Source organism: Pungitius pungitius, chromosome 8, assembly GCF_949316345.1.
Source record: "Pungitius pungitius chromosome 8, fPunPun2.1, whole genome shotgun sequence".
Taxonomy (NCBI): domain Eukaryota; kingdom Metazoa; phylum Chordata; class Actinopteri; order Perciformes; family Gasterosteidae; genus Pungitius; species Pungitius pungitius.
In genome coordinates this window covers 17,145,180-17,168,427 of record NC_084907.1, presented here as the reverse complement: position 1 = coordinate 17,168,427, position 23,248 = coordinate 17,145,180, and the positions used below count along the sequence as shown (strand labels likewise).

The 23,248-nt window shown below is 44.3% G+C and overlaps 3 protein-coding genes across 5 annotated transcripts; all 3 read right to left on the bottom strand.

Annotated features, from left to right (window-relative positions):
* Positions 1-187: 187 nt before the first annotated feature.
* Positions 188-6,150, bottom strand: tpra1 (transmembrane protein, adipocyte asscociated 1). The gene is made up of 11 exons (XM_037489769.2): positions 5,958-6,150; positions 5,113-5,288; positions 4,847-4,979; positions 4,448-4,534; positions 3,709-3,781; positions 3,452-3,531; positions 3,256-3,366; positions 3,090-3,150; positions 2,817-2,919; positions 2,421-2,501; positions 188-2,315 (listed from the first exon to the last, which is right to left on the bottom strand). Exons 2-11 carry the CDS (start codon positions 5,274-5,276, stop codon positions 2,045-2,047), a joined length of 1,164 nt encoding a protein of 387 aa, XP_037345666.1. The 5' UTR covers positions 5,277-5,288; positions 5,958-6,150; the 3' UTR covers positions 188-2,044.
* Positions 6,151-6,233: 83 nt separating this feature from the next.
* On the bottom strand, positions 6,234-9,691 carry trim107 (tripartite motif containing 107). 3 transcript variants are annotated; one of them, XM_037489767.2, is made up of 2 exons: positions 9,548-9,691; positions 6,234-8,394 (listed from the first exon to the last, which is right to left on the bottom strand). In XM_037489767.2, exon 2 carries the CDS (start codon positions 8,379-8,381, stop codon positions 6,822-6,824), a length of 1,560 nt encoding a protein of 519 aa, XP_037345664.2. In that variant the 5' UTR covers positions 8,382-8,394; positions 9,548-9,691; the 3' UTR covers positions 6,234-6,821. The 3 variants fall into 3 exon arrangements, with proteins under 3 accessions (XP_037345664.2, XP_037345665.2, XP_062419717.1); XM_037489768.2 differs by lacking the exon at positions 9,548-9,691 and adding an exon at positions 9,188-9,331; XM_062563733.1 differs by lacking the exon at positions 9,548-9,691 and adding an exon at positions 9,077-9,161.
* Positions 9,692-9,838: 147 nt separating this feature from the next.
* On the bottom strand, positions 9,839-21,394 carry zgc:123305. Its single transcript, XM_037489764.2, has 20 exons — positions 20,950-21,394; positions 17,760-17,960; positions 17,554-17,649; positions 17,226-17,467; positions 16,934-17,044; positions 16,647-16,755; positions 15,830-16,538; positions 15,617-15,710; positions 15,230-15,417; positions 15,033-15,126; positions 14,777-14,846; positions 14,486-14,578; positions 14,202-14,260; positions 13,143-13,293; positions 12,867-13,015; positions 12,649-12,735; positions 12,062-12,214; positions 11,659-11,773; positions 11,234-11,337; positions 9,839-11,069 (listed from the first exon to the last, which is right to left on the bottom strand). Exons 1-20 carry the CDS (start codon positions 20,992-20,994, stop codon positions 10,916-10,918), a joined length of 3,024 nt encoding a protein of 1,007 aa, XP_037345661.2. The 5' UTR covers positions 20,995-21,394; the 3' UTR covers positions 9,839-10,915.
* Positions 21,395-23,248: the final 1,854 nt, after the last annotated feature.

Sequence of the window (23,248 nt, the reverse complement as noted above, 5' to 3'; positions counted from 1 at the left end):
CATAGACGCGTGAATTAAAGGGACGATGGGAGTTGTAGTTGAACCAGTCCAACTAATGTTGAAACGTTTAAAGACAAACACAATATAAGGAAATAAGTCTACGAGTTAAACAGTACAATGCATACAAGAGTAGAAGTCCAGGAATGTAAAGTACTGAATTGCCAAAAAACAGCTGTTGTTCAATCGCTGCAAACAAATGAGAGTCCATGGTTTATTTTGTTGGTTAAGGAATGCTTTAAAACATTGCATAAGTATGGGCAGAATGTTATACAATCGATGCACTTAAAAAGGAAACATTACAGATCATTTGCAAAATGATTTCAACATCAAAAATCTATTGAGAGAGGACTTATTATATTATAATAAGTATTATAATATTTAATAGTATTATAATATTTAATAATATTTTGCATATTGTCAATTGTATATAGTGATTCAGCAAACTCTTCTAAGTTATACAGCAGTAATCACTGGCACTTAAATTTGAACACATCATATTTCTATGAGTCAAGTACAATACTGTCATTACTTTGATACATAACAATTATGTACGATGTTGATTTAAAATGATGACATAATACATTGCTATACACCATTTGTCCTGCATCCAAATCACCACTATCTATGAATACGGCTGACTGAAATAGAGTAATCCATTCATACCAAAGATAAGACTTTTCAGGGGGAAACGTGCATATATCATATTTTCTTGGTAGGAGAAAGGAAATGTGTTGTGTATTTATGGAGGATAATATTTCAGTATTACCAAGAAATGTGAAAGAATGTTTTTCACCAGCTGAACAAAGAAAAAAAAGACACCCATAATTGGTAATAAAGGAAAATTTGTCAAGTAGCTTTCTCTCTGCACCATCCTATAATGAGCCGTCTCGGAAATACCAGGTACCTAAGCCTCTCTTAATATGTAGTTAAGATATATTTAATTACACTCTATAAATATCATGATTTGGAACCATAACATTTCGCAATATTGTTTCTGGTATAATTTGAGCACTGGAAAATCCAACCTAGGACAAATAGATATTGGCATAAAAATAAAAGCTTTGGATGAGCACCCCTTTTAAAAGCAAGCAGAGCTGAGGCACATATGCCGATATGGAATGAGTGCATGTCTAATTTGGAAAAACCAAAAAGTCCATGTTCAAATCACACACATAACAAGTCATTCTAAAAGGACTCTGAGGGTAACAAATGTGCTTTCAGTAGCAGGAATGATTCAAATGTATAAGAAATTAAAGCATAAGTCGGAAATAAATAAATGAGGAAACGAAAGTCACATAAAAAAAAACACATAACTGAGTCACAAATGCAGGTTCGCACAGGCAATTCACACTAGAGAGCATTACAGATGGATTGTGATCTTAAGGGTCAATGCCAAGCCTGTACCTAGATATTTTCTTATCATATTGCAGTGGCAAACCTCACACAATCTTTTTCGTTAGATAGTACACCAATCAAAAATTAACCAGCGCTGGTCGTTGCACTTTGTAAAGAGCCAGCCAGTTAAGCCACAAATCTAATACAGGCCAGAGGACAAAGTGGGTTTAGATGCCGTTACTCAAAGCTTTTAGTTGGAATGTACAGATGATGAGTGGCCAATAAAAGAATGTTCAACTTTAAAAGACTTTGATACTTAAAATGGGGGGGAAAAAACATAATTGTTGGGGATCGAGCAGTCGTTGCTCAATGCAGGAATGACAGAACATGAGGTGAGCCGAATCAGTAAGATCCCACTTTCACGCGCGTCGAACAAAATCCATACGGCGGCACAATGAGGGACAGCACTCATAGCAGCAGTGCACGCTGGCAACAGAGTTACAAAAGCAGAAGCTAAATCCCAGGCCTCCAGATCATTGACTCTTTAACTTATCCGGGCATCAAGACCAACATCAACAGTCCTTGGTGTCCGACTTCTTTGTTCTGCGTTTCTCTTTTTTTTTGGGCCGCTCTGCATCACACGCGCACAAAATCTCAGTCCAGCTGTATAATCTGTATAATTGTTCTTGCATTCTCCCATCTGTTTCATTCACGCATTGACAGGTCTCCAGCGGTCTGCGTCGACGCCGTTAATGCTGCTGGACCCATAGGGCCCGGAGGCAACGTCATCCAGGTACGCTCCCACCATACGAGAGCTGCCGGGACCAGAGCCGTCAATCTGGGTGGAGGAGTAGAACAGGCCCTGGTCAGTCAGCTCCTTGCGGCCAATGCTCGTGGCGACGGTCGGGGGAAGGTGGACGTCACTTTCATCCGGCTCATCCAGCTGTGACTTGTAAGAGAACAGGATCTTGGGCTCTGAACTGTGGAAAAGAAGAGAGCAGTGAACTATGGAAGAGACTGAAGTCCAACTGTTCTAAGCGCAAATGTATAAGTGTCTGTTTTGTTAAACGATTCCTTGTACAAACCCAAAGAAGCCCTTGAGGAATGTGACATAAATGAGTGGCGCGAAGGTGGAGAAGTACAGGAAGGTGGTGATGTCCACACAGCTGTTTCAGAAAACACAATAATAATAAAAAAGATGACATAATGACACAAGCAGCTTCAGTAGATACAGAAAGAGCAGGGTTTATGGCAAAAGTTAATTGCAAAACATCTGTTATGTTCCCCATCCTCCAGCCGAAACCCTCCCCCCAGGATAACAATTCATTCATCAATGGCAAGTTTAACTAAAAGAGGGTTTAAAAATATCCCCCAGGTAAACACCAAAGACATTTTTTGAAAAGCCAAACATCAATTACAAGTATGGCTTTCTTCCTCAAACATCACGATTGATTGGTATAATACTAGAGGGTCATACTGACCAGAGTCCCTCTATGATTCCAGCACATAGCAGGGCGCTGCCCAGGCCCTGCACAAGGTTCAGCAAAGACAGGATGGCGGCATACACATAGAAACTCCTCTTAGCTTGAAAAAGAGAAGAAATACAAATATTAATGGGCAGCAGAGGACCAATTCTTTCAATTAATGGAATCAGTCAGCGGTAAAGAAAAGTGCAGAACATCCTTGTACGGTTACATGGACCGCATTATACATAATCACTCATTTCATATTCTCGAATGAAATCCGTAACTTACACGGAAGAGATATCCTCTCCCTCACTGGAGTTTTAGGCAAGACCACAATCAAAGAGTACACCTAAAAAGAAAAAAAAGGATTACATCCTCAATCTATTGCTGGACATCCATTATCAGATATGAACTGTATTTCCTTCCTCATGCTGAGGAGTCACAGGTTACCAACCAGAAAGAAGAAGCAGGAGCTGGCCAACCAGAAGTGCCGTCCTCCGTGACCGTAGATGTTGAAGTCCTCAGCGGACAAGTGGCTGTCAGGATACAGGATCTCTAGTGTGCCCTGGAACATTTATTCATTTACTCACGTTGAATTCAGGATGACAACTTACCAAAATGTCCCACAGCCTCCTATCGCCAGCCGCTACCTGTGTGATGGAGTAGCCCAGCGCCAGCACAGCAGTGATAGCCAGCACTCGCTTTATACTAGATTTGCTCTCCAGGTGACCTTCACATGAATAAAGAAAGAGGCTTGAGAGAATACAAAAAAACTACACAGTTAAGATTCAAAAGGGGAAATATTAACTGGGCCTTTAAATAAACGCCTTGTGTGAAAAGGGACCGAAAAACGACACAGGTTCAGAGACACGGTAAACGAGAAATGAATCCGCCAGCGCTAACGTACCAAAAGCCAGTCCCAAAATGACGACACTGAGTTCAATCGCCAGCAGGAAGAAACGTGTGATTTCCCACAGCACCTGAAGAGACAGACAGACATGATGAGGACCCACTGCGGCAGAGCAGACCGGCTGTATCGGAACACACGCTGGCCTGAAACAGGTCAGATTATATAATCCGGTCTATGTTTTTCCTTTAACGGTGCAACCATCACAGTCAGGGAACATTAGCTTCATCATTCTGAACTCCACTGGGGATCGCACTGGTATGTGGGGAATGTCAAGCCATGTGTTTCCTTTTGGACATGAATGCCAAGCAAAGTCATGCTGAAGATCATATTAGCTCCTGTGGGTATTCAATAAAAAGGGGATATGGTGACAGCTATTTAGGTTCGGGGAAAGTACTTATGCTACAAAGCTGAAATGTGCCATTTACTACAAGGGAATAGAAATATATATTTTTTTAAACCGCCAACAAGCTCACATTTGTTTGAAAAAATGAAAGAAGCTGGACCAATTTCCCAGAGCAATTAGGTTCCATCACACATTGCGAAGCTTCTCTGGCTTTGCAATAACCAGTTTAACAGTAGACATGTACACCTTGTGATGAGTAAAGCTCACACTATGTCTCCGTTAAAATAAAGTGAATATGAAAAGAATAAAGAATAAAACAGAAATATAAAATGACTTATAACCAAACAGTCACGTGTGTTTCAAAAAACATTGCCAATGTTGAATTTACTTTACTTTGTCTATGATGGTAGCAGCGCTGGACGCACTAACGGTCATGGACACCACGGCCCGGGTGATTCCAACGGCCGCTACGACAAACACCTGGGAAATACAAAACCAAACACGTTATTTTATATACAACAATCTGTCTTTTCAGCCCAATAGACAGACAGACAGACAGAGAGAGAGCGAGAGAGAGGGCTAAGCAAGAAAGAAAGTCTTTTCACAGGGTTATTTGTCTCTGCAGCATTAACAGGTGCACTGTCCCTTCGGACATTTTTGGGATCAACACTGCGGCCAACCTAAACGATGGGCTGATAAAACCCGTATAAATAGAGTTTGCAGTGAAGCACAACAGCGAGCCCATAATATTCACTACGATTACTATGGATGTTCCACTAGTGTGTGTCATACCAGCAAGTAAAAGGTGACAAAGATGGGGCTGGAGGTTTGTCTGATCTTTGCCCGGGCTGAGGGCAGCTTCCACATCAGGAACACAAAGAAGGCCACATTGGGCACGAGCAGTAAAATGTCCCAGAACCGGACCCTAAAGACAGAGAGAGGAACGTGAGGGAGGGGGGGGGGGGGTCAGCACAGAACTTTTCGAAAAATGTTTCAACTCTTTTTAGCCAGGTTGCATTTTTCTTTTAAAAGGTCTTCAACAGTATGCGACATTTTACCTGGAGTCTCCAATGTCCTCGTACAAGACTTGTAGACACTTGGAGATGTTGGCCTCAGTGTCGGGTCGCCACGTTGGGAATGTTGATGTGTTCTCCAAGGGTGTGGGTGAAATGCTGCCATTGTATTGAGCAAAGCGAACCACAGCAGTCACTGTGGCTAGCATGGTGTCGGAACCCTGAGGGGGGGGGGGGGGGCACGAATAAATAGTCTGCTTTTATTATGGAGAAATAATGCCTCTTCGCTGCCAATCAAGGAGCAAGACGTAGCTTTGTTTAATAACCAATTTCTACACTTTACCATGCACATTATGTAACTAGTGTGTGTCGTTGAAATTTAAGTCCCAAACGAAACCTCGCGTCGATCCCCTTAGCGTCGATAGGGGGAAAAGGACGTGATACAGTAAGGTTGCATTTTTTTAACGTTAGCTATAAACAACGTTAAAAAGAGAAGAATAAATAAAAACAGCTCTTGCTGGAGTCGCGTTGAGGTGGTAACGGGCAGCTCGTTAACGATGACTTATAAATCCGCATAACAGGAATTGAACATCTGGTTTATCACAATACTTTCATTTAGCGGAGGGGGTTTCAGGCGTCGGCTAACGCTACTTACAACTTGCTAACCGCGGTCGGAGGAAGCGTCGTTTGTCAAGTTAAAAACGATCTTGTCGGAACTGCTGTCAGACAGAAAGACGGCAAAGAACGACAAAACGTAGAAGAAATCGCATTTTTTTATAAAAGCCCGCTGGGTCCCGTTGGCATCAAAACAAACGTGATACCAGTGCAAGTGCGATGATGCCGACCCGACGTAACGACAGCTTCCACTAGTACAAATACAAACATCTTACCGATTCAGTAGACTTGGATTCAGTACGGCTGCTGTGAAATGTTAAAGAAGAAAATTAAGCGTATGCTTGATACGCTGTCATACGCGGTGTAATCGATCAATAAATTGATCAGCGATAAGGGACATTGCTGTTGCTGTTTCGTTAACAATTTTCCCAGTGAGGTCAGCTGACATTCACCAAACAGGAGGGGTAAGTCTCGCGTGGTAAGTCTCGCGAGATGAAACTGTGACGTAGTTTTTGCTGTTTATGTCCACTTGACGTTAGATAGAAGAGGCAGGGTGAGGCATTTAGGTTTTCTTTTTTATATGTATTTAAGCCAAGACAAGTATTATACACATTAGAAGAGATTGTCATTTGCTTAAGATGTAATAATATCAATATGATGAACACATGATGAAGCTTGGAATAGAATACCACTTTTTTACAGAGGACATTTTGACCCTCCACAACAGGAAAGGTGCAGGTGCAAATAATTAAATTAACAATGTCTTAATTCAAGCTGCTTTGAATCATGGTTTCGTTTATGTCACTCAGTGTAACACAGGGATATCACAAAGCCCCAATTAATGTTATTTATAACACCAATGTTTTTGAAGTGTAAGGAGTTTATCAAATGGAAATAAAAAACCTAAGACACAATATCTGGCACTTTTTGGCATGTTTATTATCCCTATGTAGATTTTAGAAGCGATCATCAGTAATCCCACAAGCCTCAAACGTAAGAGGCAAAAGTGTTGTGGGTGGTCAGGTATCAAGAGACAACAAAAGACTAAGTTATCATACCAGGTCTCAAAAGTATGATTCATTTTCTGTTTCTGCATCCTATTCGTTAAGGATACATAGTTGATAGAAAAACAGTTTTGATTATGAATAAATAGTGACACGGCCTTGAGGGGTCCCTGACATCATCCTGTAGGCCAGGTGCACTGGTTCAGTCAGGTTAGCCTTAAACGTGTACACGTGAGTCTTCCCGCTGCTGGGGCTCACGTTGTAGAAGCTCAGCCTGTGGGTCTTGAAACTCAGTCTGATCTCCAGCCTGCGCGACACTGTGGTCTTCTTCAGCGGCACATCGTGACCCTGCTCAAAGGCCGTCAGCAAGTTGTTGAACCACATCAGACACCAGGAGCATCGGCTGCTTTCCAGAGCCGAGGGCAACCCGCTGCGCGCTAGCTTCCCGCTGTAGCACAAACCAACGATCCACGGGGAGCCATCGAGCTCCACCTCCCAGCAATGATCGCCTTCATGGAAGCTCTGGCTGCTGAGGACCTGGTAGAAGTTGGTGAACCTCTGGGGCGACGATGGGTAGGGCTGTTTGGCGGCGCTGAAAGTCACCGTCTTCAAGTCCCTCGAGAGGACCAGATTGGGGTGGGCTGTGTCTGGGTCAAAGGTCACCTCCGAAGGGTTGAGGGTGTTTCGAAGGGAGCGCTGGATCTCTCCAGATCTTTCCCGAAACGCGGCGCTCATTTCCTCCAGCTTGGGACAGGCGCGTGCAGAGTTGAGCTTGGATGCCACGTGGTCGTCCTCTTCCCCCACGGGCCTCGCCATCAGATCCGCCACGAGCGGCCGCAAAGTCTGAAGCTCGTCGCGAAACGCAGCCTCGTCGTCCTCAGTCAGGAGGGACTCTGCCCTGAGCATCGCTTGTCTCAGCTGCTTCGTCAGGTCGGCGGCTTGACCGACACGACCGCCTACGCTCGCCTCGCCCGGACCCAGCTCTTCTTCAATAAGCTGCATCACCTGCGCGCTGTAGCTCCGCGACAGCTCCGCTAACTGCCCTAAAAGCCGGCGCGCATTCTCTCTCAGCTGGCCGTTGGCAGTGGTCACCTCCAGCTCGCGTTGCTTCTCCTTCCTGAGCACACTCTCGGACATCTCCAACTTGAGGCCCAACTCTGTGACCTGAGAAGCCATTTGAAATTTAGGTTGGTCCATTTCACTCTTGCCCTTGCCACCGCCTTGTTGTTGACCCAACGAAAAGGAGCGCTCCGTGGATCCAGACCCGGTTTGGAAGCCGCGCTTTCCCTCACACACCGCCCGACTCGCTCCGGGCGGTTCTGTGGCCTGGTGGCTTTTTGCGTTTGATTCGTCTGTAGCAGAGTAATCGACCCTTTTGATCTTTGAAAGGTCCCCATCAGAAGGGTCCCCAGTGGAGTTGACTTTCCCAGCATTGGCTTTGTAGGTCTCTATGATGCTGCTCATTTCGAGGCTTTTCACCAAGGCGTTGGTTCCCTGGTACTCTGCCTGGCACTCAGGGCAGCTGTGTTGGTCAAGGCCTTCTCCCATGGTCTGAAGGCAGGCAAGGCAATAGATGTGACCACAGGGAAGAGAAGCTGGCTCAGAGAAGAGCTGCAAGCAGATGGGGCATGTGAGCTCTAAAGCTTCTGCATGGTCCATTTTTGGGTTCTTTCCTTCAGTCTCACTCACGGACATGGTGACACAGGCCCTAGGACGACAGACAACTCAGAGTAAGACATCAGAAATATGTATAGCTTACCATAGAATGTTGGCTGACTTATTTAACTTAATAAACTGCTTTACACCAGTATATAAGTAAACTGTCTTTAACCAATGTTAAACTGTTTTAACCGGTACTAAACTGTCTCAAACCAGAATTAAACTGGTTTAACTAGTAATCAACCGGTATTAAACCACCTTACACCAGTATTACACTTTCTTGAACCAGTATTACCTAGTTTTAACCAGCATTAGATTGGCTTACACCAGCATTAATCCCAATGAGTCCTGTATCGAATAGTAATGAATACACACCATAGCTATATGGTCAATTATATAATCTTTAGCCGTAAAGGCAATTCATATCACGTTGTGCTTAACGGTTTAGGTGTTTTCCGTTACTATTATAACGAAAACGGGATATCTAAAAAATAAATTGTGCGCCTAAAACAAATATAGAAAGCCATAACATATCCAGCAAGTGTAAAAAAAAACCTTTTAGAGTCACTTTTTAACTGAAAAGAGTCCGCTGCAGACTGAAACAACAAATAACTACAAAAATACCGAGAACGTGACGTCATGCGTCTTCGCGCAGCAATGACGCAGCACGGAACAAGCAAACTAGTCTATGGACGCGAGTGATGTGTGAAACTCAAGTAAAACTCACGGACCGAGCTGTACACGAGCGAGACGAGGTGTCAAGTCTGCCGTAAATAGAATGTGTGTATATATATATACAAACACACACACAAACACACACACACACACACACAATACAGCACCTCGGGGCGGGACAATGCGTCTCTTGAAAAGGTGAAACTTAACGTTAAGTAAGTTCAGATCACTTCGGTAACGTTAGTCCTGGTCGGGCCGGACTAACTGGTCGTTTTAGTTTCGGTTTGCAGCGAACACGCGTCTCCATGCGGCCGAACCGCTCACAGTCAGGTCAGTCACACTTCCTATACATGGGTTTACTCGTGTTGACACTATAGTTTAGATTTCCATTTATTGACTCGGCTTCCTTTACAAAACAACAATCGCGCACGCGTCACTGTTCATGGACTCATTCTCAACAACCAACCGACCTAAATATCGACCGTTGGTCACTAAAAGCGAGAAAGCAGGTGTAAAAGGCGGCCTACCCGCTGCTGCGCTGCGCTGCGTCGGGTCCTCCTGTTCAGGTGAGTGATCGAAAACGCACTGACGCAGTGATCGAGGTTCTCTATCCGCCTTTCGGAAACACTTCATCTCCCATTGGAGCACAGTGAGGTCATCCATTTTCGATATAATGTTTCAGCCTATTAATACGGAACATGTCGTTTGCCTTGTTCCTTATTGCAAAAACATGCAAATTCAGCTTTCACTAAATTGTTCGTGTTCCTGTGAACGCATATTAGTCTGCTCACATTAACCCTGGAGGACAAACAAAGATGGTTGTTGTAATTTAATTTATTTATATTTCGATACAAAGCATCTCCACACCGATGACGGAAGATGATGAAAGATAATAAATAAGTCATTATTATCGTACAAAAGGGGCAAAGGCACAGTGCCAGACTAAACCACTACTGTTCTGTTGACACTTCTCTGGAATAAGTCTTTGTCTTTGGTATTCATGTACAAACATTTCTAAACTTGGTAGGGCATTACCTGAAAAGATATGTGAAATGTGCACGCTGTAGTTTCACATTAATCTTACCATTAGTTCAACTTTGTATTGAAATCCTTAGTACCAAGAAAACTGTACACAACCAACTATTGAGTACTAATCATCTGCAGTCTTTGATTCAGCAGTAGCTTCCCAGCCAAAGGTGGTATTACTTATTTTACTTTATAACCGAGTTATAAGGCAGTTAGAAAAATCTGTTGTGCTTGACAAAAAAAAAAAGCTCAAGTGTAAAGCTCAACATTGCTCAGGGAAAACCCCAGTTTACTCACTTAAAACAAACTAAAATAACAATTAAAAAAAAAGTAAATTCTCACACCATATTTGTTTCTAGCTTTAAATATCCCCTCCCCCTCGAGGCTCCTTCGCCAACTACACACACGGCTGGTTTTACAGCGGTGGGTGGGTCTGCTGGAGTGAAATGAAACGGTCCAGGTCAACCGGAGACAACCGGCAATCGCTTTGGTATGTGCTGGATTTAGGCATCTCAAATAGGCTTTTGGTAACCTTATGAAATGAAGACAGCGTTAATTCACTTTAAACTCATAACTTGGAATGACCATGAAACATAATCACAAAAACAGTCCTAAGGCGTATCAGTCCAGCTGTGTCATGTTCAAAGTAGCACTTTTCATCAAAATATGGTTTCAACAGTCATAGTTCGCAGCAAGACTATAAAGTACTGCATGTTGTGTACACATATTTTTTAAAACGTTGATTATGACTTAATTTGTTCCAGTCTGTTCCAGGCAAAAATCCATTCAACCCCCCCTACGAAGGAGAATACAAAGAATGTACATGTGCATGCTTGCTTTAAAACATGTGTGTGTGTGTGTGTGTGTGTCTATAATAGTGTTCCCAGGTCGAGTTCCGGCAGAGGCTCCTTCCAAAAGGAGAAGCTGCTGTACTCAGGACAGTCCAGAGCAGAGGACGTGCTGCTGCCCCCGACCGAGAGCATGGGGAAGAAATGTTCCACCAACTCACTGAGGTGGCTGTACCTGCAAAGCCCACACAGAGGGTGAAATTTCTTCATTAATAATCATGCACGTATGTGAAAGTTATAAACTGTGTTGATATCTGCTTAGTGACAGTGTAATGTGTACAAAAATAAAAATTGCTGAATTGAAATAAACGTAATTTCTGCCTTCTGTCGCACACTTACGAAGACTTGATGACTTTACTCCTCTCCTGGATGAGCTCTCCTTTGGGGTTGACGGTAAATAACCTGGTATCAGGCACGCCTACCTGCTTATAAGCAAAGGCATCCTGCAAAAAAACAAAACAGTGCAGTTACACACACACACCTTTGCTGTATCTATGTGCACAAGGCAGTGGCGGTTTTAGTACGGATAAATCATTAGCTCAATGTTATATTTTGTTCTCACGCTTTGACTCCACACTTCATTACCAACTGCTGGAGTATGTTACAGGACGTGCTTGTTCAAAATAGTGACTTCAAAACATCTAAAAACACACGGGTCTCTCCTGTAAATGCAACTTAGCACCTGGAAAACCTTGACTGACAACAGACGTGTTGCTGACGCTTAGTGGTAAAGCGACCAAGAGCCTTCCTGCAGTGTTGCTTACGTTGGTCCTGTTGCCGAATGCCGCGTAGAAAGGCTTTCTCTGTGGGTTGAACAGGTCCTTGATGTCACTGAGGCAGGCAATTTTAAACACCTCCGGCTTCTTCTCAATAACCTCTCTGCACAGGTCAGGAGAGACAGTTCATGGTCAAAGGTTTGGTGTTTGTCTTCTTGCATTCGTTTAGAAAGTTCACAGTGTAAAAGCAGAGTAGCTCTCGCATGTGTAGAGGATTTGCCACTAGAGGTCAGAAGGACATTACATTCATTTTCAAACTTCAAAAAAATTGAGCTATAAGACATTTCACACGCATTTCCTACATTCTGTTAATTCAATTTTACTGCTAAGCAATAGTGTACGATTAGGTCCCTATCTGGAAAGTAGTTCCTCAGCAGGGTGGATCTGTTACCTGTGTAGTGCTGAAAAGAGGCTGCTGGGAGCCAACAGCACAGGGCCTTGAGGGAGGACGATGCCTTTGTCATTCACCCACTGAAGGTAGTCCTTAGTGATGGCAGCCATACCTATGGCCCGCGCTGAACAATACAGGAACTTATAGCCATTTCTGCAAAGACAGGAATGACATTTGTAGCATTTGAGTTGAAAAAACCCCCAACAAATATGTGTTTTCCACTTGTGCTTGCAATTACACGAAATCTATAGCATTAATCTCCAGAACACTTTCAACCAAAAGAGTTGTGCTGCATCCTGTTTCCTCGCAAGATTAGAAGATTCAATCTTTTTTCAATTAACTGAACCGCTGAGATCGTTTCAAAAGCCCAACACAAGTCACCAGAAAATGTGCAAACAAAACAGGCAAACATCTGGCGACGCATATTAGACTCTGCTTCAACTAGAAAGACATCACAATGATGTCCTTCTAGTTGAAGCATTTCATCCGTTTTTGCCTGCGAGTAATGCTGTGAAGGTTCAGCAAGACACACAAGCTGTTCAAAGAAAGTGTTGTATGCCCTTTCCCAAAGAAGTGACTTCACATACTGGTGTATTTTGTGGTAGAGTTTGGCGATGCCTTTGTGTGTCCAGTCTTTTCCAAACTGAGGTAGAATATGACCCAGAGCATCAGACCTGCAGGGGACAGACAGCAAAGACCACTCTTCATATCTTATGGTAATCAGGTTCTAGGGATCGCTTCATATCCAAATGCCCACTGGGCCTTTTGTACACCACAGCATGCGAGGAGAGGCGGTTGCTTTTACTTCGTGATGGTCCCGTCAATGTCCGATATGATGACGTGATCGTCCCAGTTCCACAGGTAGATGGCAGCCTCACAGCGGCAGGTGCCTTGGTACTGCGTGGTCACACTGAAAACCACTTTGTTGGCTCCTTCACGCAGGTTTAAGTGCTCCTTGTCATGAGAAAAGAGAGTCAGCTCGGCGTCGTGCGGACGATGTCGTCATCCTTAGCATGCATTGGACAACTGAGGGGCTGCTTTTTAAAATATTTTTTTATATGTGTGTGTGTGTGTGTCTTACGATCTGCTTGGAGGTCAGACGCAGTGATTTGCGGTAAATCTGGGTGATACACTGAGTGACGTTCAAGGTTTCCGTTGAAAGGCTGGAAGGAATCATGGCTTTGCGCCCAAGGCCTGCCGCCTCATCGCTTTCAATGTCATCCAGAGTGCCTCTGGAGAAACAAAAGCACTTTGTGTCAGTTATATTTCTCCGTCTGCTGCCTCATCGCTGTCCATCTCTGGAGAACCAACTCAAATCTAACGGCATTTTGTGTCAGAGCTATATTTCACTGTAGATTTATTGATAATAATTGATCACTCACAAATACAATTAAATAATTAATTTAGTGATTTATACAAGCAAAAACATGGTCTTAATCATTGATTTATTTTCAGAAATCTTGAACGTTTTTGAGCATATTTATTGAATAATGTAATACAGAGAGAAGGCTTTGGCACTCTCTGATGGCGCAAAGGTTAAACTACACTAGCAAGAGTTTGAAAAAAGAATAATGCACATCTTTATTTTATTCCATTATTTATTTTTTAACCAATCAGATTTATTAGGATTTGTTGTGACAAAACGTCCAACCAAGTACAAGCAAGTAACAAATACTTTGCAGAGAGTTCTACACCTGTGACTGGTCACCCTGGGCTGATGTGCGTTTTCTTTTTATTGTGTCAACAATTTTTCAGCAGTTGTGACACAACTCCCAATACAATTGTTTGTAGGTTTGTACATTTGTAGGGGTAAAAAAATGGAGCTCAAATTAGTCTCCTGCTGCTTGTGGTGAGCTACAAACAGATGTTACTATGTTCTATGGCTTCAAGGCTTTGGCTCATTTACACAGATGTTCCATTAAGTTGATTAATGCAAAAGCAAATGAACTGAATAAAGATGATACAACATGTGCCGGCAGTCAGCATATTATTGTTTGCAGCAATAAGTGTGAATGTCCTTAAGTGCACTGGAACACTAGAGAGAACAGCTGTGGCTCAGCGGGGCAGGACTCCATCTGAAGTACGGCATGTGTGCGGGTTATTAACTTGTGTGAAATATATTCCCAGTGAGTTGACTTACTTGATTGTGGACATATCACTCGCCAGCGACTCCTCCTGCTCCCCCTTTGAGGTCTTTTGCTAAAAACAAGCAGATTATATTATCAGTAACATGCCATGGGGTTTTTTTTTTTTTTTTTTTTTTTTTTTTACTTAACAGACCTTCTCCCCGACCCATCACTTCCATCTCTACCACAATTATTATTCTCAAACCAACCCCAGTTAAATTTCTGGATAGTACTGTATGTAACCAAAGGCCAAATGGCATGCAGGCACTCCGTCACTACTTGATAAATAAGAATGAACCTGGTTTGTGTCCATGTCTCGTTTCCTCCAGGAGAACCACCAGCGTCCAGACTTTTTAGGCATCTTGTCCTTCACCAGCTGATCTATCGTACTCTATTGGACGCACAAACGCACACAAAACGAGGCAACGCTTATGGAAATCCGATCATCGGATTCACAGGCCAACCACCATCTCATCAGTCTCCTGCTGTTAACTTTACAATCAAAACCATCGATTAAGTAAGTTGCTAATTTATGTTTGCAACTGGAAATGAAGAAAGCATTTGGGCCGGTGCAGAACCAAAACAATACCTTCGGTAGGCTTTTCTGGAATGTTGTCATGGACAAGACCATCGGAGCAGCCACTGCCCAGTTGTAATAGCTGTGAAAACGAAGTAAATGAAAGCCGACTGATGAACAATCATGGAAACTAAATTAAATCTTTAAAATGAACACGCGACAACATCCTCCTAAATAAATACATATATGAACACAGACAACTCATTTTTCATACAAATTGGAAATTGTAGAACAAGTGAACAGGTAAATATCAAATTGCTAATCTCACTTGGAGTTGATGCAGATCACAAGACTCGGATCCTCGATGATTCCTGGATTGTTGGTAAAATCCTGGTAGGTCACAATGTGCTGCATAAACTTTTCTAGATGAACGAAGAGATGCAACGGATGTTACTCCACTATGAGAACACACCCATCGCTATGTATTCCCGCACCCATCGCACACGCACGCACACTCCCACTTGCCTTTTGTGATTTGGCTGGTGTCCCCCTCCTGTCCGCAGAGGGACATGCTGATGTCCATGTTGTAGGAGGTGGAATCTGACAGGTACTCCGTCCCGCTGTCCATGGCCCCGGTGCCCACCGACTGAGGCGACTGGCTCCCGGAGCAGGAGCCCTGCTCCGCCCCCTGCTGGGACGCCCCCTCAACCTCACTGCAAGGGGGTGGGGGGGGGGGGGGGGTCACAGACACGCCATTATGCACCAATAAAAGGCAACGTTTCATTGAGAGCAGAGCATGGTTATTGGCTTAGAGAGTGGCTTTTCATGGAGATTAAACACTGTGGTAATTTGATCAGCAACATTTTTGTTTCTTAATTGGAGAAGGGGATTTTGTATGGTGATTCTTTTCACCTCTTGGGGAAGTAGAGAGCAGCCACGTCAGGCTCCAATGTGGTCAGATCATCCAAGTAGATACCAGTTGGTCCCAGATGGTGATTGCGCTTTCCTGCAACAAAATGACACGTGAACACACAAGAAGTGAAACATAGACATGAACTGAGTCATTTTAACGGCAACGTAGCAAACTTAAAACAAATCAGAGGGTTTAGAAAAACAATGCGTCACCTTTCTTCTTGTCATGTTGTTCCACTTTGAAGGCAGTCTCAGGAGAGTTTGCTTTGTTGGTCGGGGAGCCTCCTGCTGACCCGTCAGCACCTGCAGGTCCACCCTCCTCCTCCGCGCCCTCAGCGCAGGGATCTATCCCGCTGTCCCCCTCGCTGACAGGGGCACTCGTGGAAACCTCTTCACCCGATGGGGCACCCTGCGGTTGTGGATTTGACATCGCTGTAATATCGAGAGTCGATGCATCGACGGTGCAGTCCTCGCTCTCTTTTAGGAGTTGTATTTGTGCCTCGCTTGGTTCGGTCACACCGTCAGTCACGTGGGCAATGTGATCCACACGGATTGTGCTCTCTTTCCTGGCAAGAGGATCTGTGCCATTTCTAAGACCAGCAGAGGAATCTCTCTTCTCCTCTTTTTGGAATGTGGATTCTGGTTGCTGTGTCACGCTCAGCCCCTCGGGGTCAGAAAGTGCAATGGGACAGTTTTTCTCCCCAGATAAAGGATGGGTTTGCCTTGCGTGGCCACACGGGTCTAAGGACTGAGTCCTGGGCTGTGGCCTGACCACTGTCACACCGCCCACTCTGCCACAGCTGATCACAGGCTCATAGCCCTCGTCAAACGAGTCCTGTCTCTCAATGGTGCGGAAATGACAGCTGCCGGAAGGGGAGATGAGCTGCTGCTGCTCCACTGGCGTCCTCTCAGATTGGCACAGCTGTTTAGAAGCAAATTGAGGAAGTGTGTCAGCATGATCATCTAAAATCGACAACATTACCAGTAGAAGCACATATGCGTGTGTTTCTGTGTGAGTGTGTGGCCATACCATGGGAAAACCTCCCCAGTTCCACTGCATCTGAGGCCCAGAGGACTCTTGGGGTTTAACCAGAAGCTCCGAGTCGCTCTTGGGAGAGGACGACCGGCTGTAGAAGACACTGTGGTGAAGAAGAAAGACCAAACAGGGAGTTAAAGAGCAGCAGTCAATAAACCAGTTAAATCAGTCAGACTTTGATTCTGTTCTGACCAAAACAGTTTCTCAACGTTTCCACAGCGAAGCGGCTCAATGTAAGCAAATCAATCAACACATTCTTCTTAAAGATGAACCTTCCTCACCTCTCCAAGGGCGACTGCTCTCCATCTGAGTGAGGATGAGGAGTGTCTCTGGTCTGCATGGCCCCCACCTCTTCACTTGGCTCCTCAGACAGCGAGTAGTACACCGATTTACTTTAACATATGCAAGAAGACACATGTAAACTCCCGTGTTACGCTGAACTATAACAATCCCATGGAGTATTTGGTACAGACCGAGGGGCAGAAATACTATGCCGCCTTCACCAAAATATAACAATGTCAGCAAATAATTGCCGGTAAAGCCCCCCCCCCCCTCCTTCCTTTAATCACTGACCTGATATGCAGCGCCGTGGCGGCCTCCTCCTTAAGAGGACTCTCCTGCCCAGCCGGATCTCTTTCTCTCTCGTCCGACGAGGAGCTGGCCTCGTCCCTCAGGTGAGTATCAGAGCGGATGCGCTTGCGACGGCGTTTCTTCCTTCGGGCGCCAGACCCGGCGACGGCGGATCCCTCGGGGATCTCCTCCATCTCCTCCGGGTTCTCATGAGGGATCGGGGAGGTGCACAGGTGGGCTGGGACCTGAAACAGAGGGGTTTACCATGGGGAGTTAAAGACAACAAACTGTTGAGAAAGAGCCGATGGCCATCGAATGTCGGTCATCTCACCTGCTTGTTTTCATTTTGCTCCACAAAAAAAGCTTCCCCATTGTCCCCCAGCTTCATGTGCAGGTCGACTGATTCGCCATTTATCTCAATGTCCACCTAAACACAAAAAGGCATGCACGTTGGTGTTGAAGGAAAAAAGCAGAGGGATACAGAAGCAGCACACCTGTAGTCAAAAGGAATGAAACGAGACTAGAGATAGAACTGACAATCTTCTCCTTGGAGCGCAGCACACCCAGCTTGCCGAAGCGGACGTGAAAGGGAGAACACTGGAAGGATCCGTCGGGCTGCCGCACCACAATGACATCGATCCCCCCGGTGAGCGTGGCCGGGTTGAGGCCCCGGTAAAGCTCCTTCACCGTCACAAACACCGTCTCCGCAAACTGGCCCACAATATTCATGGTTTGGGACTGGAAGCAAAACAACAACAAAAACAGGAAGTGAGAAGAGTGAGGGTTTCCATGGAGGAGGAAGCACAAGTGTCTGCGTTTAGCTCTTTCTTTTGTCTGCAGTTTCTCACAATGTCCGCACCCAACAGCACCGCCTTCAATTAACAGTTAAAATTGCTATCAACGAATTATAACCACCAATCAGCTGAAATAAAAAAAGCATGTGACCTTAAAAAAACACAAAAAGCACGTGCTGCATCTAGTGTTAAAATACTTCACATAGTGCAAGTTCTTGCGTTGCTTAACTTTACATTTCACAAGATTTATGCGTTTAAGGCAAAGTTCAAACCTGTACACACTGAAGGTGTCTCTTGAATGACTGCAACAGAGGCATTTCCAATGCGTTGACTAAATTATATTGACCTTTGGAATTGGATCTCTGTGGTGTTTAATGGGTTAGTGTGGATTGCCAGGGGGGAGATTCAACAAAGAAACTTACTGTTTATGGAAGTAAATCTGTGCCATCGGGGGTTGAAATAAAAAGTTGATTGAATTTCTAGCACTGAATATTTATGCATTGAAATTATGTGCCTGAATGTTTTTCAACATTAAAACACCGCAAAAAAATTCAACCTAAAAAAAAAAAAGTGTTGAAATATTCGAAATGGAGGCTACAATATTCAACCCCAAAAAATTCAACCTTGGCACACCAACACCTGGAGGTTACAAAATTCAACCCAAATAAATTCAACCTTGGCACACCAACATCCGGGACACTAAGGAAGAGCAATAGATTCTAGATTCAAGATCAGGAGCGTGCGTCAAGCTAAAGGAGCGAGCACCCAAAACACCTTCGGCTTTGGATTGTAAACATGTCCAATAATAACGGGGCTTTAACTCTTCTTTATGCCATCAGTGTGGCAACGTATGAAGAAATACATAAAAGAACATATAATGTTCACCCTAAACCAAAACGTTTGCTTGCCACTGACGATATACAACTCTATTAAAATATCCAAATCAACTAAATTCCCTTAAGCTCGGTTGGCCGAGGGGGTAGCACAGCCGCTCTGTGGCACCACGTTATTTTGCGCGACACGGTTCGAATCCCGGTTGTGGCGGAGTTTTAATAAATGTTCTTTTATGTATTTCTTCATACGTGGCAGTGACGTAGTGCTCACTTATACAATCGTAATCGCTGCAATGGATATGGGATGCATTTTTGAACATTTTCAGAACAATATGTTTGCAAATGTGTGACGACTCAAGTGACGGAGGCAGACAACACCTGCCTGCCGGGGGAAAACAAACACCCACCCGTAGCCAAACCAGTAGTTCAAAAACCAGTAGGCACGTAACACCGTCACTGAAAAATGGGTTCTCGTTTCAGACTTTACGAGCAAATACAGGATCCCTTTGAGATAAATTCTAAAGCCTCGCATTAAGACGTACATCCCTTTATGTAAGACTCTGCGCTACTTGCAGGTTGCTGTGTTGTGCCAGATCCTCAATAAAGTTTACCCATGGTCATGAAGACTCATTTAACGTTACATGGACTTTGAATGTCGATTAATACCCAACTGAGATCGGCTTGTGCCGCTGTGAAAAGGGATCCTTTCACCGACGCTACTGCGGTTATTCCTGCATGTCCTGTCGGGTTTATGCGTCTGCACGCTCCGCTAAAGCCGCTGCCCCCCCACTACGATACAGCGGCTCATGTGCCTCTTCAAGCGCGTTCCTGGTTTTAAAACTCCGCCAATCACTCCTAACAGCTTGTCCAAGGATCTCAGCATTATTAAATGAATTCAAAACTAGAAGAAGAGGCGTATTGTGAGCGGCTGTACGCTTTCGTTCAACTTCCGCTTAGTTCATGTCCAACACAGTCTGTTAATGTACAAATGTCAGCTGTCTATTACGGAATCTTACAGACACAAACCACACTGATGACATGAAGAAGAGTTAAAGCCCCGTTATTATTGGACATGTTTACAATCCAAAGCCGAAGGTGTTTTGGGTGCTCGCTCCTTTAGCTTGACGCACGCTCCTGATCTTGAATCTAGAATCTATTGCTCTTCCTTAGTGTCCCGGATGTTGGTGTGCCAAGGTTGAATTTATTTGGGTTGAATTTTGTAACCTCCGGATGTTGGTGTGCCAAGGTTGAATTTTTTGGGGTTGAATATTGTAGCCTCCATTTCAAATATTTCAACATTTTTTTTTTTAGGTTGAATTTTTTTGTGGTGTTTTAATGTTGAAAAACATTCAGGTACATAATTTCAATGCATAAATATTCAGTGCTAGAAATTCAATCAACTTTTTATTTCAACCCCCGATGGCACAGATTTACTTCCATACTGTTTGTCACCATAAGACAACCTACTGAAGCCATTATCTTGGCCTGACATGACGATCCTGAGAAAAGGGTTCACGACACACCGTATATAACTAATGCCGGTCCATGAGTAAAGGACAAAAAGACGCTCATTTACCTAAATGAGTTCATCAGTTAGGCTGAATAAAGGATCAATGCCATTCCTCCTATTGGATACAGATACACAGCACATGTCTGATAACAAGAAGCTTCTGTAAGTCAAGAAGTCAAACTTTGCCAAAGGCTGCTGAAAACATCACATCTGGTCCCCATTGAATCCGTACTAACTTTGCTTCTGAGGGATTAAGAAACAACTTCTTATCCCAAGTGTCCGTACGAGCCCCAAATCTTACCTTACGGTGCACGCAGGAGGTAAATATGACCATGAAATCATCGAGCTTACGTTTTATGATTAAACAAAGAATAAAAAGACACATGGGATAGCAAGAAATAGCAATTCCATTAATTGAAGAAAAAAAAATCTACCTACCGGTTTGGTCTTTGTTAAAACAATTTGGTATCAAAAGTAATCACACTCAACCGAGACTCATGTTATGTTCTTTACAAACCACCAAAACAATGACTCACACTGCTTTACAGCATCATCCATCCAAAGTCCACATCACCAAACCCACGTCTTACCCACAGTGAAGGGTGCAGGTGTTCCCCTGACCTCCCTTCTGCCATACAGCACCACTATGAAGGCTCTTCCCACCACTGGAACTCAGGGGCAGCCTCAAAACACTTGATGTCCATTTTCCCACCACCGGAACTCGTCAACTGCATTCCCCAGAACGCTCGGCTGACTCCCACCTCCCCAAATCTCTCCGTGGATCTGTGGCTACATTTCGTTAGCTTTGACACCCGAGACGCAGCTTCGGAAGAGTGTAGAGGCGAACTGCTGAGCTGAATCTGGACGCTCCACTCGAACCTGGTGGGGATGCGAGATGACGACGCTTTAGTCCTGTCGGCTCTGAGCTGGGAACCAAAATGAAGCAATCCCACGGATATCCAGCCAAACACACACCGATGCTACCGCTTTGTCACGCAATTTCCCAAGCACATACACCACCAGCCCCCCCCCTCTCTGCTGTCACACCGGGTTCACACTTCCCCACTTGCATCGCACATGACAGCCAGACCAGCAGTTTCTGAAAGGCTCGGACAGGCTATTCAAACCCGCTTGGCCTAAAAAACGCACACGCACAAACTTATCGACCGCACAGTTTCTGGGCTCGACCAGAGCTCTCTGGGCCATCAAAGACGAGGGGGACGCCCCAGCAGTGGTGCTCTGTCCACGCGGGAAATTGGAATCCAAACTGATGACGAAGTCACGAAGGCTGCACATAAAACATTGTAGTCATGTTTAATGTGTAGATTCCTCCTTCTTTCCATTAACTGATGGAGGAACAATAATAACGATCCTGCATTCCAGAGTGTCCTTTTTTTGTCTGAACTAGAGTCAAAATATGGAATTAGAAGAATTTCTATATAAAGGGTCTGATGGTGTAAAAAGGAAAAGTATGACTCATTTTGCTCAAATGCCTTAACAATTAATCAAATACGAAAAACTGGGTAATGGGTAATCTCAGCACGGCTGCAGACTACAATGCCACTTTTAGCCAAAGTTAATACAAATCCATGCGTGAGGATGTTTGACCTTTGCCTCTAAGGAGGCACAGACAGAGGTCACTTCACTCCAACGCCATGTCTGACCACTGTTTCAATGGAGACGTCTGACCACTGTTTCAATGGAGACGTCTGACCACTGTTTCAATGGAGACGTCACATTTGATGATGACTTATGAGTCGGCCCCTCATTTAGTGGAAGCCTCTTAAAGGCGGCAGTTTTTCTACTGGATTTTCAAAACATGTGAAATAATAATTTAAAAGACACCGCAATACGCAACTAACAACCCACAAACGCAAACAACTTCCGCAAAGGCTTTGCGTGTCACCATGTCCCGTGTTAGCGAAGGAAACTAAACTCGCAACGACCACAGACGTGCCGGGTGATTCCCGTTTGGGAAGCAGAGGCCCGTGCTGGTCGTGACGGAGCCACGTAGTCAGCCCTCAGGACCCCACGGAGAATGCGTGTCACGGGAACTCAGCGGTGAAACGTCGACACTTGTTTCGAACGATGTGTGAAGTACGACAAGTGAAAATAAACCTTAAAAACCGGACACAAGTCTCAACAGTTAACATCTCCCACGTATGTAAAGGACGTCACAGACAGTTTATGCTTTCTGCGCTGAGGGCGAGAGTTTAGAGAGCGGATTACCTTTCGGGTCGCTTTTCAGAATGAGGGCATAATAGCCATCATCGAATCTTCCTAGTGAACTGCGCATGCGCGCAGCACAAGTCAAACCCTCAAACAACCAATGGGAAAGCTCGAAACAAAAACATGTCCCGCCTCCAACGTCAATATGTCAACAATGCGTTCACTAAAGCGTACTTGTACTTATTTAGTTGTTTGCCGGTGTAGCATAAAATACGGAATAAAGAAGTAATCATTTCATTTGACAAACGTTGATTTTGCCTGCACTATTTCTGGGAACAGAGCATCAAACAAGTGAGTTAAATAGGCTAACTTCTGTTGTCTTTGGCCAGCTGACAACTTCTACTTCCACATCATTTAGTTTTACATTCAATTCATCTCCAGATTATATTATGAAGTTTGTGTAAGATATTAGAGGAGAGTAAAATAAACGGGGGGATGTTGCGGAGATGAATGTAGCCTCAAACTTCTTGTGGCAGCTGCAAACTAACCACCCCGTCAACCGGTGGTGATGACAGTGCTGCTTTCGTCATTTGAATTGGGACACTTTGTATTCGTTTGTAAATGTTAGGTAGCCTGAAGAGTATTGATTTTCCTGTCAGTGGTTTGCAGTGAACCTTCCTCCTGGCAAGAGCATCTGCGTCACAGATCAATTGGATAATT

Excerpts from the sequence above, each read along its gene's own strand:
- trim107 (XM_037489767.2), bottom strand. The coding sequence starts at position 8,381 with ATGTCCGTGAGTGAGACTGAAGGAAAGAACCCAAAAATGGACCATGCA.
- tpra1 (XM_037489769.2), bottom strand. The coding sequence starts at position 5,276 with ATGCTAGCCACAGTGACTGCTGTGGTTCGCTTTGCTCAATACAATGGC. Across the intron at positions 4,535-4,846 it reads TTGTCACCTTTTACTTGCTG|GTGTTTGTCGTAGCGGCCGT; the intron begins GTATGACACACA and ends TGTATTTCCCAG. Across the intron at positions 2,502-2,816 it reads GGAATCATAGAGGGACTCTG|CTGTGTGGACATCACCACCT; the intron begins GTCAGTATGACC and ends TTTCTGAAACAG.
- zgc:123305 (XM_037489764.2), bottom strand. The coding sequence starts at position 20,994 with ATGGCAGAAGGGAGGTCAGGGGAACACCTGCACCCTTCACTGTGG. Across the intron at positions 15,418-15,616 it reads GCTCTCTACTTCCCCAAGAG|TGAGGTTGAGGGGGCGTCCC; the intron begins GTGAAAAGAATC and ends ACCCCCTTGCAG. Across the intron at positions 12,736-12,866 it reads ATTGACGGGACCATCACGAA|GTCTGATGCTCTGGGTCATA; the intron begins GTAAAAGCAACC and ends TGTCCCCTGCAG.